Source organism: Nelumbo nucifera, chromosome 7 (genome assembly GCF_055504915.1).
Source record: "Nelumbo nucifera cultivar China Antique chromosome 7, China Antique-T2T, whole genome shotgun sequence".
In the NCBI taxonomy this organism is placed as follows: domain Eukaryota; kingdom Viridiplantae; phylum Streptophyta; class Magnoliopsida; order Proteales; family Nelumbonaceae; genus Nelumbo; species Nelumbo nucifera.
In genome coordinates this window covers 50,336,229-50,350,411 of record NC_142655.1, presented here as the reverse complement: position 1 = coordinate 50,350,411, position 14,183 = coordinate 50,336,229, and the positions used below count along the sequence as shown (strand labels likewise).

The 14,183-nt window shown below is 38.7% G+C and overlaps 1 protein-coding gene across 1 annotated transcript; it reads right to left on the bottom strand.

The window, feature by feature from the left end:
• Positions 1 to 311: 311 nt before the first annotated feature.
• Positions 312 to 12,799, bottom strand: LOC104608151 (protein argonaute 2-like). Its single transcript, XM_010274044.1, has 2 exons — positions 12,117 to 12,799; positions 312 to 510 (listed from the first exon to the last, which is right to left on the bottom strand). The coding sequence occupies exons 1-2, from the start codon at positions 12,797 to 12,799 to the stop codon at positions 312 to 314; spliced, it is 882 nt and encodes a 293-aa protein (XP_010272346.1).
• Between the last annotated feature and the right edge of the window lie 1,384 nt (positions 12,800 to 14,183).

Sequence of the window (14,183 nt, the reverse complement as noted above, 5' to 3'; positions counted from 1 at the left end):
TGGTCAAGAAAGAAGGTATTTTTATAGCAAACTTTTGCTTCTTATTGCTTTCTCTAGCTTTCTCTTGCTTGATTTTGATAATGAAAAAATAGGGCCAAAGAACAACGTTCCTGTTGTTGGAACTGCATTATTAAACATTACAGAATTTGCTTCTACAGTTGAAGAAAAGGAGCATGAAATAAACATCCCTCTCATTCTAGCTAGTGGCACTACTGATTCTCAACCCTCTCTTTGTGTATGTGCTTTCTATTGCATCTATTTTCAGACAATTTCCAGTTATAACATATTTTTTTCTCTACTCTTCTTTTCTTTCAATTATGACCATGAGCTTTATCCTTGTCACAGTTATCACTCAGCTTATTAGAATTTAGAACCTCCCAAGAACATGCAGGGACAGTGGCACGACCAATAGTTCCTGTTCCACTGTCACCCCAATCTAGAGAATCTATCTCAATGGAGAGAGATGAGGAAGAGGACATGTTGTGAGGAAGAAGACAGAGGAAAAATGCTCTGCAAGGAGTGAGGATGGTGAATATACATACCCATTTGACATAGACTCCCTTGATGATTTTGATGAAAGAGAGATAAGAGGATGGAAAGGAAGATTCTAGTGTTAGGAAGTCATTCAGTTATGGAACATTGGCATATGCTAATTTTATTGGGGGGATCATTTTACTCTGACAAGAGGATCAATGGGGATTATGAGGACACTTGATATACTACAGCAACCACAAATCATATGTGAGTTGCGTGCATATTGAGGATCCAGTGGCGTTAGTTTCTGATCAGTCTAGTTCAAAGCAAAGGCCTTGAAGGAAGAGGAAAATGAGCTTAGCTCATCTAACGATTCCTTCTCTTTAGGGGTAAGCATCCACCCTTACCTAGTTTGCTACATTTCCTGCCTATTTGCTAGTCATGGTCCTGTTGGTAGAGTTCTGAAAATAATAATTGTTCCAACAATCTCTCACAGTACGTAGTACTTCCTCTCGATGTGCTTTGATTTCAAGTGGGCTCGTGGCTCCTTAGCCTGAGCAATGGCTCCATTGTTGTCACACAACAACGGGATGGGTGATGTGCTAGACGGAACTACTCCCAACTCGTGAACGAACTTCTTCATCCACACAACTTCTTTGGCAGCCTCACTTGCGGCAATGTACTCGACCTCGGTCGTGGAGTCTACAGTAGACCCCTGTTTGTTGTTTTTCCAGCAAACAACACACGATCCTATCGTGAAAACTTATCTAGATGTAGACTTTCTATCATCTATATCCGATTGGAAATCGGCATCTATATACCCTTGGATCTGTAGTGAGCTACCGTCGAATACTAGACAAAACTCTTTTGTCCTTCGAAGGCATTTAAGTATGTTTTTCATAGCAGTCCAGTGCTCCTGCCCTGAGTTGGCTTGAAATCTACTTACTACACTCACTGTCTAAGTAATGTCAGGACGAGTGCACAGCATGGAATACATGTTGCTCCCTACAGCAGAGGCATAGGGAACGTCTTTCTGGCAATCAATCTCCTCAGAAGTGTTGGGAGACATCTTCTTGGAGAGAGTGACTCCATGCCTGAAAGGAACATTTCCTTTCTTGGAATTTTCCATTCTGTATCTTTTGACTATTTTGTCAATGTAAGCAGATTGGGATAATCCTATTATCCGCTTTGATCTATCTCTATAACGTCGAAGACCCAGTATATAGGAGGCTTCTCCAAGATCTTTCATGGAGAATTGTTGTAAAAGCCATATTTTCACCATAGTTAGCAATCCTACATCATTCCCAATGAGTAGAATGTCATCTACATACAGAACTAAGAAGGTAACCTTATCTCCACTGTACTTCCTGTAAACACAGGGTTCATCCGGATTCTGCTTGAAGTCAAACGATTTGACAGCAGAGTCAAAACGGATGTTCCAACTCCTAGAAGCTTGCTTTAGTCCATAAATGGATCTATTAAGTTTACATACCATGTTTTCCTAACCTACAACAATGAAGCCTTGTCGCTGCTGCATATAGATATCTTCGGTAAGATCTCCATTCAGGAATGCAGTTCTGACATCCATCTGTCAAATCTCATAATCATGGTATACTGCTACAGCTAGCAGGATCCTAATGGATTTAAGCATGGCCACAGGTGAAAAAGTTTCCTCATAATCAATGCCCTCTTTCTGAGTGTACCCTTTCGCCACCAGACGAGCTTTGAAGGTCTCAACCCGACCATCGGGGCCCTTCTTCCTCTTGTAAATCCATTTGCAACTGATTGCTTTTACCCCAGAGGGCGGATCTACTAGAGTCCAGACTCCATTGGTCTCCATTGAGTCCATCTCTGCTCTCATGGCCTCCACCCACTTCTGGGAATCTATGTCCAACATAACTTCCGCGTAAGTCACGGGATCCTCCTCACTAGTCAAGGTTTCCATCAGGTAACTATCCTGGTCATAACCATAACGGACTGGTGGCTTGGATACCTGGGTGGTTCTTCTAGGTTGGTCACTACTAGGAACTTATGGGACATCTCCCACTGCTCCTGAGCTCTCCTCATCAAGAACAACTTCCTGACGATGGGTGTCCAGGATATAATCAATTTCCAAGAATTGTGCATTTCGGCTACAAAACACTTTTTGCTCACTTGGGTCATAGAATAGGTAACCTACAGAGCCTTTCGAGTAGCCTACAAATAGGCAACGGCTGGTCTTGGATTCTAACTTGTCTGCACTTGTTCTTTTAACATGTGTTGGACTACCCCAAATCTTCAAGTGTCTGACACTTGGTTTCTTTCCGGTCCAAAGTTCATATGAAGTGTTCGGAACCGATTTGGTTGGAACCCTATTTAGCACGTAAATCACAGTCTCTAATGCATAACCCCAAAAGGATGTGGGTAACTCTGAGTGTATGAGAAGTGACCGGACCATATCCAATAAGGTCCTATTCCTCTTCTCTAAAACACCTTTAAGTTGTGGTGTAGCAGGAGGAGGTAATTGTGATACTATCCCATTGTCCTTCAAGTAGTCCCTAAATTCGTCAAAGAGATACTCGCCACCTCGATCTGATCAAAGGGCTTTAATTTCTCTCCCTAACTGTTTCTCGACCTCTTGTCTGAACTCTTTGAACTTTTCAAAAGATTCAAACTTGTATCTCATTAGGTACACGTAACCATATCGTGAAAAATCATCTGTAAAGGTGATGAAATACACGTGTTGATTCCGTGTCCTAACACTCAGAGGACCACATACATCAGTATGTATAAGGTCAAGTGTGCCTGTACATCTTTCAGGCTTACCGTTAAATTGCCGTTTTGTCATCTTGCCTTGTAGGCAAGGCTCACAAGTGGGAAGATCTTCTACAGTTAGAAAATCCGAAGGACCATCCTTTACCGACCTTGTGATTTGGTCAACACCGATGTGGCTAAGTCGGTAATGCCACAGACACGTAGGATTAACTGTATCACGGGCTCTCTTCTTGGGGATTTCAGCTGACGTAGTTTCGGTTATGTTAGTTTCTAGAGAAGGATGTAGAACATAGAGACCGTTCTCCAGTTCCCTGTATGCGATGAATCTGTTATTTCTTTTAATAGTAATCGTATTAGTAAAGAAGATAGAATAACCATCTGCACACAGTTTTGAGACAAAAATCAAATTTCTCCTTAAATTTTGTACATAAAGACAATCTTTCAGTACAATTGTTCCTTCTCCAAAATGTAACTCCACGGTTCCTATGGCCGTGGCTGCAACAGTTGCAGTAGTCCCCAAGTAGAGTGCGACTTCTCCTTCACTCAGCGTTCTGCTTTCCTTGAACCCCTGCAGTGAGTTACATGCATGAGTTGAAGCCCCGGAGTCAATACACTAGGACGCAGAAGCTACCAATAAATTGGTTTCTATAACACAAGTTTCAAAATTACCTTTCTTGGATTCCAGGTAGGCAGGACAGTTCCTTTTCCAGTGGTCGGTCTTCTTGCAAAAATGATAGGCATCTGATGCCTTGTCAGTTTTAATAAGCATGGCAATGGGTTCATCCTTTTTAATCAATTCTTCGGCCCTCTGCAACATATTGTTGAGTTCCTACAAGCTGACGTTCTGCTTGTTCATGTTGTAATTCATGATGAATGGATTAAAGGATGGAGGCAGAGAGTTGAGAATAGCATCGATCTGTGTTACCAGATCCAGCCCGGATCCAAGAGCTTCCAGTTCGTTGATATAGCCCATCATCCGGAGACAATGGTCAGGAACTTGTTGGCCCTTGGACATCTGCGCGGTCATGAACTGTTTCAAGACCTTCTGCCGAGTAGAACGATTCTGCTCTTCGTACATTGTCTTGAGACTACCCAATACGTCCTTAGCAAGTTCGATCTAATCGAACTGCCTCTGAATTGGGTTGTCCAAGGAGGCAATGATATAGCAGCGGGCAAGGGAGTTTTTCTCCTCCCATTCTTGGTATTCTCTTCCCTGGGCCTCAGAAGACCTATCTTCCGGACAATCCAGAGTAGGATTCTTGGCTACCTTATCCAATTTCTCAAAAGTTAAGACCAACATAAGGTTCCTGTACCAGTCGACATAGTTTGGGCCCTCCAACTTGTTGTCATCAGGCAACTTTGCAAATTGTCCATTTGCCATTTTCTGATAAAAGAGCAAACATCAGTTCACAACCTAATTTGACTCATGTTCATTACATAGATATGGATTTTAATCTACGTTCCATTTCCATTTATTCATCTTTGAGATTTCCCTCCTTTCTCAGTGACGGAGACTGCGGGTTGTCTCTGGAAATGTGGGAAATCACATAGGGTGCATGGATCCAACTATTTCAGCTGCATAACCCCACCACCTTTCTGTGAAGCATCATATCCACTTATCATATGAGTTTTCCCTTTGGCCTTTGTCAGACAAGGTTCAGAGCCATTTTCAGGTAAACCTTTCTGTCTAGTGAGTGTTTACCCATCATATTCGTGAATGCCAAGGTACTGTGAGAGAGTTCCCATTTTCTGGTGAAGCCCCTCCCACATCGGTCTATGACGCCCCTATCATCTTATGAAACACTCAGACAAGCCTAACAGCAAATGGATAGCCCATTTTCTGGTGTGTTTCCTCATTACTGAAGGACCCATCCTCATGCTAATGATGAAAGGCCTTTAGAGATTTCATCATATGAATCCCCTATCACATGCACTCATATTAGTTGGAGGGAACAGTTAATTACGCCCTAGTTTGATCTAGGTCAAACCAAAGTTGCTCCACTAACTTTCATAAAGCCAAATTTCGATGGGCCTAAATAGGCTAGGGTTCCGTATGTAACCTCTTGATGAGGTGTGGGGCCCACCACTGAGGGAGGTCATCCAATGACCAAAAGGGACGCCATGGCAATGATGTGCATTCAACCATGGTGTGCGCAAGAGCCACTGTTGATTGAACATGGACCAAGTACTTATAGCCCATGTACGTAACACATCACACATCCATACATCACATGCAAGGATAAATTGATCCAACCAATTAATTATCTGTAAAGCCCATTTAAAGCTCATTTTAAATCCATAATATTAACCATTTAATATTATCTAGGTATATGGGCCAAATTAGGGTTGAGGGGTTCGGCCCATATAGCTTTGTCCGCAGAGTGGGCTTTTAGCAGTTTTAACCAATTAAAACTGGGCCTTTACAGGTTGGGCAGAATCAACTATTTAATTAATTATCAATCCTCAAGCCCATTACTGAGAAAATTAGGGCTTACTTTCAGCCTTGATCAAACCCTAGATTTGGTCCAAACAATTTGAACCAATCTTGGTTCGAATGGGTCTAGGGTTTGATCTTTAATTAAATCTTTAATTCAAGAAAATAATCTGAAATTAAAAACTGATAAAAGAAAATCAAGAATCAGACAAACAGGGCTGTTCGCACAATCCATCCTGCAAAACAGAGGTTAGATCACAGTTTGCAGTTTCTTGCGCTGCCATCTTCGAAATCTCCTTCCTTGCGCTGCCATCTTCGATCCAAAAACAAATAAACAAAAATCCCAATTTCTATTAATAATTACATCAGATCGAATACCTATACATTTAGTCTAGAAAAAAAAAATATTTTACAAACCAAAAGTAATAAAGTAATCCATAATCTTCAAAATCGTAGGTTCCCTATGCAAAGCCATAACACCCAGGGACTGCGGGCAGATGCAAGATTAGCCCATCAGGTATTAACCTCAATAGTCTTACACTTAACCTCTCAGCCCATAATGATCAAACATTGCCCGACAAGAGAGGACCTCTCCCTTGGCTGCAAGGAACAGTGTTGCACTCTCTACTTATATGGATCCCGGGAATTAAAACCTTTTGCAAACATTTTAGAAACCATAATATATATACTTTTATATCTCATATAAAATATATTTTGCAAAACAAATCTCAACGTTTGAAATCGGTTGTCGGCAGTCCTGGTTTCCATCAGTAAGAGTGCATCCCCGATCATTACCTTTGTCCGACAAAGGGGCTGATCCTGTCACTATGATCACCCACTCAGATGAATTCTCAGACTGTCCTAACATACCCAGGTTTTGAACCCCGCTAAGGATCTCACTGCTTGGTACATCAAAGACAGCCCAATCCAACACCTAGTGCAGTATCATAATCGAGTCTAGGGGTCGGGTGTAACTTTCTAGTTTTGCCCATTAATCTCTAAGGTCCAGGGCAATACTGGAAATTTGGTCCAATTCAAAGATTCAATTAATCCTACACTGTGTGTATCTAGGGTCTCACCCTAGCAGCTGAGACAGGCCACCCCAACCGACTTGGTGGCACCACAGTGTCAGCCTTATTATGATAGGTCTCCCCAGACCGACCCACTGGCTGTGAACATTTTAAACCAACACGAATCTCATTAAGTGTCTAGTTTAAGGGTATTACACAGAAACATACCAAGGGAACATGAATCAAATATGCACTTTTATTCATTTACAATAAACTCATAAAGTACATCATTCTGATTGAAGCTAAGGGCATACAAAACTGTCCAACAAAATCGGCCTAGGGTTTGGTGTCCAATACATGATCCAATTAACAAGATTTTGATCTGAATTAATTTCAGCTGAAATTGACAATCAAGAACAACAAGAAAACACTTAACAAGGGGCTATAAGTGTGATGGTTCGAATATGATCTGAACAAACTACAAACCTACCAGAAAAGGGTTAATCACAAATTGCAGATTTCTTTTCTACGGAAATTATTCTTCTCCTCCGCATGCTCCAACATGTCTTCCAATGTAAAAAAATAGAAAAACCTAATTTTCTATTAATTACATCAAATCAAATCCTATAAATTTTATCTAAAAATAAAAAAAATATTAACAGACCAAAATTGAATAGAATGAAATTGTAGGGTGTGCAAATCTTGGCGCCATAAAAGAATTCGATCTCCACCACACAAATAGCCCAAGAATTCAATAAATAATCAAAGAACCATTCCAAAATTATTTCAGAACAATAAAGAATTAATTTCAGATCAAACACCCAAATCTGAGAACCGAATTCTCAGAAAAACTACTAATTTGCGTAAATCAGTTAGAATAGTTCTACCGATTTGTACTACTTCATATCTGATCTAATCTGGTTCAAGATTGAATCTATCTCTAATACCACTAAAGGGAAGGGAGATCCATCGTATGGATGGCCGAACCATACAGGGTGGTTGGGCAAAATTTCAAAAATTTCATTCTCCCTTCCAGGAATCGCATTCATAGTTTTAGAAAAACTGCAATTTTCAAGGGTCGTTCTTGAAACAAACTGTACTAGATCTGAAAATCAAAATAAGGAAAGCAATACCTAATACAGAATCCACAAGCATAGCTCCCAACATAGGTTTTTACACCCAAAGAGGATACCAAAACCTGCCTCCACTAAAGATGGTGTAGCTTGAGGTGAAGTAGGTTCAGCAATGCAGCCCTTCAACAAGAACTGTAATCCTTCAACAAGGATCAAGCAAAGGAAGGTGAGCATGAATTAAATTTGATTTTTCTTGCAAAAATCAAAATCAAGATCCAATATTGATTAATCCAAGAAACTGGAGATAAAATAGGGTAGGGCGGCCAGAACAGAGGGAGAGAACTCAGAGTAGAAAACTTAGAACTGAAGCAGTTCGCCCCTTCTATCTTTAAGCCTTAAGGATTAGCTTCTCCTAATTCAATTAGGTGTTTCCCAATCCAAATCATTATTTAGATTTGGACTCCTTAAGTGATAAGACTTATCCCCTTATCTTATCTACTGATCCAAACCCAAATCCATACCCATATTCACCCTATGTTACATGACTGTTTAAGCTATCATGTGACACCCTGATTAATCATATTAATCTTGGGCCCTAGGCCCATTAAATGGGCTCAATTTCCCTTTTAATTGTTGGTTAGCTTGGCTCTCTTTGTGTGACATGGGACCCTAACATTAATCTTCACAAAAGCCATATGTGTTTAGTCAAACTTTTGTTACAAGGCCAGGCTGAATTCAGTGTTGAATACAGTGAACCCTTGAGTCCATTAGTATGGGCTCTTAATGGGCCGAACATTTAAACTAAATGGTCCTTGAGTCCAGTCACCTTATGAAGGCTCAATGACTATGGTCTTAAGTGAGATTAGCCCATCAGGTATAAAAGCCCTAAATGGTCTTATACTTAACCTCATCCCAAAATGATCAAACACTGCCCGACAAGAGAGGACCTATCCCTCGGCTGCAAGGTACAATGTTGCATTCTTTGCTTGGATGGATCCCGTGAATTAAAACATTTTGCAAACCCTTTTCATAAAACATAATATATATAAATATATTTTACAAAACAAAATTTCAATCAAATTTAAAATCAACTACCAGCAATTTTGATTTCCATCAGAGAAAGTGCAATCCCCGATCATTCACTTTATCCAACAAAGGGGTTGATCCTTTCACCCACTCAAGTGAATTTTCAGACTGTCCCAATATACCCAAGTTTTGACCCCTAAAAGATCTCACCGATTGGCATATCAAAGTTAGCCTAATCCGACACGTGGTGCAGTACCATAATCGAGTCTAGGGGTTAGATGTAACTTTCCTGTTTTGCCCATCAGTGTTCAAGGTGTAGGGCATAACTGAAAATTGGTTTGGGTTCATTGTTTCAAGCAAACACACACTACATGTGCTTTGGGTCTAACCCTGGCAACTAAGACAAGCTACCCCAATCGACTTGGTAGCACATTAGTGTTAGCCTTGGCAACATAAACCTCCCTAGGTCTACCCAATTGCTAAGAACATCCTAAACTAACACGAGTCTCATAAATGTCCAGTTTAAGGGTAATTACACAAAGACACACTAAGTATAATATGAACCAATTATGTACTTTTATTCATTTACAATAAATGTCAAATGTACATCAATCTAATTGGAGCTAAGGGCATACACCGTCTACTAGTATTACCTTGTTAGATCATCAATATGTCTCTCCTTATGAAGCTTCCTCGAGATGTCACAATATTCAGCCTTGCAAAGTTGTCTCACAAATTCATAGACATAGTAGTCTCACCTAACAAAAGTGAACTATTTTTCCTAGTCATGTTGTACTCGCTTAGTGAATCTCGTAAGACATTTAAAATCATTTTCATGTGTATGTCTTGCAAGGCAAGTTAAATGTTAACGAGATGGTACTCGAGTGCGACAAGGGCCACGCCAGAGGTATCAGACGTGTGATGTGTACATTAGGGAAACCATGTCTACCTATACCTAGGTGTTGTATTGACACAAATCGCCTCCTAAGGAAACCCAATATGATGTTCTAATGACCTTGGTCCTAAGAGATGTGGTCTTGAGAAGAGAAACCTATAGGTTTTGGGACAGGTATGGGTTGAGAGGCTTAGGGAGACAAATAAGGTGTAGAATTTACAAAGCCCTCCTTGAGCCTGTCCCATTGCCATCCCTACTCACCATTAGGGATGGGGTAGGGGATTTTGTCTACGTGAGCAGGGATAGGGAGGGGTCACCCCAAAGCTACCACTTTGTCATTCCTAATCAATCAAAATCTATTCAAATTGATACAAAAAATTTATATTTTCTTAATCCATCTTCTTTCTATAGGTTTGCCAAATTTCAACATCAATACAAATAATAATGTTTGGGGCCCAAAATCTTGCACGGAGAGAGATAGATTTTATAATGACAATCTTAAAATATTATTTATAATTAGAATATTTTAATTAATTATGAAATTCTATTACTTTACTGCTATTATTTATCTCGTCACATTTCTCTTATTAATATCTTAGATATTTTTTTTGCTCAATCTTATTCCAACATTTAAGCTTTAATTTAAATTGTTTTCAAAAAAAAAAACTTAAAATTTAATATTTAATATATTGATGAAAAATAAAATATATGTATTTGGAAAGTAGAGTTTTAAGAGGGACAAAAACATGAGAATTAGATGGTTTATTGAGCATGTGAAATAGATTAGGAGATGTTTTAGGAGGAAGCTTTAGGTTTTTTTTTTTAATTTTTAGTATTTTGGTGATATACCCAAATTGCCCATCGGGATCTGTTTAAATAACATAACACCACATCGAACCCCTTCCCCAAAGTCGATGGTTGCAGGAATCAAATATATGTCTCTGCTTGGACAGATTTGATTTGAATTGTCGAAAGGAATTATAACATGGCCTAATAAGATAGGCTAAACCCCTTGTGATATGGCTTAACGAAAGGGCTGGGAAGGGGAAGCTAGAGATCCTTTCCTTAAAATACATGGCAATCTATTTTTACAAGAAACCGTATCTAAGAAGTGGGTACCTTTCACTATGGAAGCTTATTCCTCAACCCACTCTCAAAAAGAAAAATTAAGAGTAGTTTAACTCCATTTTCACAAAAAGTACTAAATTTAGACACAGGTATCATAAAAAAGAGTTTCCACTCCAAAGTGTGTAGGGCTCATATAAATCTTTAATTTCCTAGTTCAAATAAAAGTCTTTATGAAGGCTTTTTAATTATCCCATAAATAGTCAATCACAAATAAAATAATATTATTAAAAAAACAATAAAATTAAAAACCAAAATGATACATAGGTGAAACTGCCCATTGTGTTAATACGAGTCATTCATTAGTAATTCTATAGTAGTCGATGTTTAAGTTTATTACGTAATATCATAATGGTTGCTACTTAATATTTTTGGTGTGCATACAAACATACACCATATCTAGGCATCTTTCATATGTTATAAAAGGTTATTTTGAACAATAAAATTGATCGAATTGAAATCAGAGTCGAATCGGATAATCAAATATCTGAATTTTCATAATTGAATCCATTAAAAGACTAAGGTTGTGTTTGATACCACTGCCACTTCTAATGTTTTAGGTTGGTTAATACAAATTCTTAAGAAATTGTCTTCTCGCATCACACCAGATAGCCACTTCAACTAAAGAAAATATAGTCATGGGATTGAACGTTGAGACATTTATAGTAGAAACACGAAATTCGATATTTTCCTTAAGAAACAATAATGGTATCAAATGTTGTATTGATAATTCAAAGCATTTCTCATAGAAAAAACATCTTATAAAATTTGTATTGACCAACATAAAATGTTACAAGTAGACGTGACAATGATACCAAATACAACTGAAAATATCCATCAAATTTGTATATGCCCTTACCCAAGAATGAAGCTCAAATAAAACTAATTTCACTAACACAAAAAACCATAATTTGTTCAACTCAAAATAAATTAATCCAAAAAACATGACATGGATACAATAACTTCAAAACACAAATGGAAAAGGAACAAAAACAAATTACATAACCAAACAATAATACAAACTAGATACGACTAGGAGTGCAACTTGCGCAGCCCAACCTGAGCCCGAACCAACCCAGCCCAAAATTTTACATAGGTTGGGCTTGAATTTCCAGTCCTTGGGCTGGCTCGATTCCAAGAATTTGGATTTTTCTATTTTCTAGGTTGGTCTCGGGCCTATCCCTTAGGTAGCCAAAAACCGGCTAAAGCCCAACCCAACTATACAATTTATACATATAGATCTATTTATGTAAATTTTTGCATACATATTTACCTATATGTATTGATATCCGTATACGTATTTACATATATATACACACGTATACGTATTAAAGGCATTGCTACCACGTATACGTATTAAAGGCATTGTATTAAAGGCATCAGGATGATTGACATCAGCCCCAATAAACATGACATGACCATCACCCTCAAGGCGAAGAAGCTTTTCAAAGAGTTCAACATTGCTACCACCAAGCTTGGCATTTATCTTGAGGGCAAGATTTGCAAGGTACTGGTCTAATCCTTTATGCTTATTAGCATTTTTGGAGAGACAGCATTGAGTCATTATTCCAATCTCAGTCTCACATATCCGCTTCAGGTTATTATACCCTGCATCCTTCTCGGACATTGCACATATGAGAATCTGCAATTGACCACCAGAAATCTCTATAGCACGGGAGCAAATTGAACTTGGGTGTTTACTGAACTGCTTGCTGTTGCGAAGTTCACACATCTCAGATGGCTCATAGAAGAGAGGCTCCTTCATTTCAATGTGGAGTTTTCTGCATCGAATGACCAGTTTTCTTGCAAACTGAATGTAATTTAATTTCACATTCCTATCAGTGAAATCAATGATTGCCCATCGTTCAACTCGCTTCCCTTCCAAAACACAATTGCCAATAAGGTTCCATTGGCAGTCATCGCTAACTGTGACTCTGCTAGCCTCACCATTCACATTGCCAAGTTTCAAACTGGGTGGCTGGATAACATGTCCAGTGACTTCAGTCATGTGCTAACTAACAGCAATCTCGAAATTTTGTGCAATTCCTCCCCTGATAAGAATGGTTAGGAAGTAAATGAGATACAAACAAAAATTTTCACTATTTTGACAAGCTTTTTTGCAGTCATTTTTTAGAAAAGAAATATTGCATGGCACTCTGCCTACAGCTTTCTAATTTCCAGTTGTACTGTAACTGTTAATAATTTCCTTGTATACTTGATCAAAATAGAAATATGAATAGAGGTTACACTACACAAGCACTTATAGTAAGCATACTGTGAACAAAATAGGAAGGGAAGAAATGTTTTGGGCTGTATTGTAATTTTCATTTCTGTTATTATCGGGAGAGTTGAGCCTCTTTACCTATTCCTGGAAATGTTGTAACTAACTTTTCTTTTAATAAATTGATTTATGTTATTGATAAAAAAATCATTTTATGGATCATAAAAAATAAACAAACCACTACTTTATCATAACTCACATCCATTAAAACGGTGTAGGGCTCCTAAGGACATGGTAGCTACAGGGAAATCAAAAGGTTTTCAGTAGTTGAAATTGCTAATATATCATCATCATAATAATTAATAAGAAACATCTAAATAGTAGCTTTCCATACCCGCATGGTTCATCATCTGCTTTAACCATCGTGCATATGCAATCCTTTCTTACCGATGGTTCCGCCAAAGCAAACTTATTGAAATTGGACCGTACATCCCTAACCAACATATCCAATCTGTCTTTAGGGTACCTTTGTCCCTCCACCAAAACACAAAACTCCATAGGTACATAGTTCATCTTCCCATCCTTGCTCAAATCTAAGCAAGGAAGATACCTGTGCTCAATCACTTTATTATATTTGTCCTTGAAATATTCCACAAGTCCAACCTCTCTTCGTGGATCCTCAATTGGGAAACTCAGATTGTTTGTAACAGAGCTCGTAAGCCCCCGAATTATGTACTTTTGCTTCGTTGTCCTGTGAATCACTGTCACTTTCAACCCTTTCAAGGCCTTTTCAATATTTTTCGTCACCCAATGAGGAACAGGACCATAATTAAGCTTAAAGTTGGGAATGTGGTCTCGAAGAAATTGTAGTACAGGAACCTTCTTCAGAAGTGCCAGAACTGAGTAGTCAGAGCATAGGGCTAGACCCTGAGAAGTGAGCTACAGGCTATGTTGAAACTCTTTCGCAGCAATGAGGAGACCAATATTATCACTATTATTGGAGGAAAAGCTTCGACCTATTTGGATACGATGTCTAGTCGGGTTCTCTTTCATGACCAAATCCATACCTTGTATGATCTCACGAGGGATAGATGACAGTGTACCTCTTAAGTAGTCCTCCAACTCTTGAAGTGGTAACTCCTTCACAAGGTTTATAGTAAACATGAATGCA

What these genes read in the sequence shown, in the direction of transcription:
- LOC104608151 (XM_010274044.1), bottom strand. Translation starts at nt 12,799, where the DNA reads ATGACTGAAGTCACTGGACATGTTATCCAGCCACCCAGTTTGAAACTT. An exon ending in GGTAGCAATGCCTTTAATAC is followed by an intron (nt 511 to 12,116) that starts GTATACGTGTGT and finishes CACTCCTTGCAG; the next exon opens with AGCATTTTTCCTCTGTCTTC.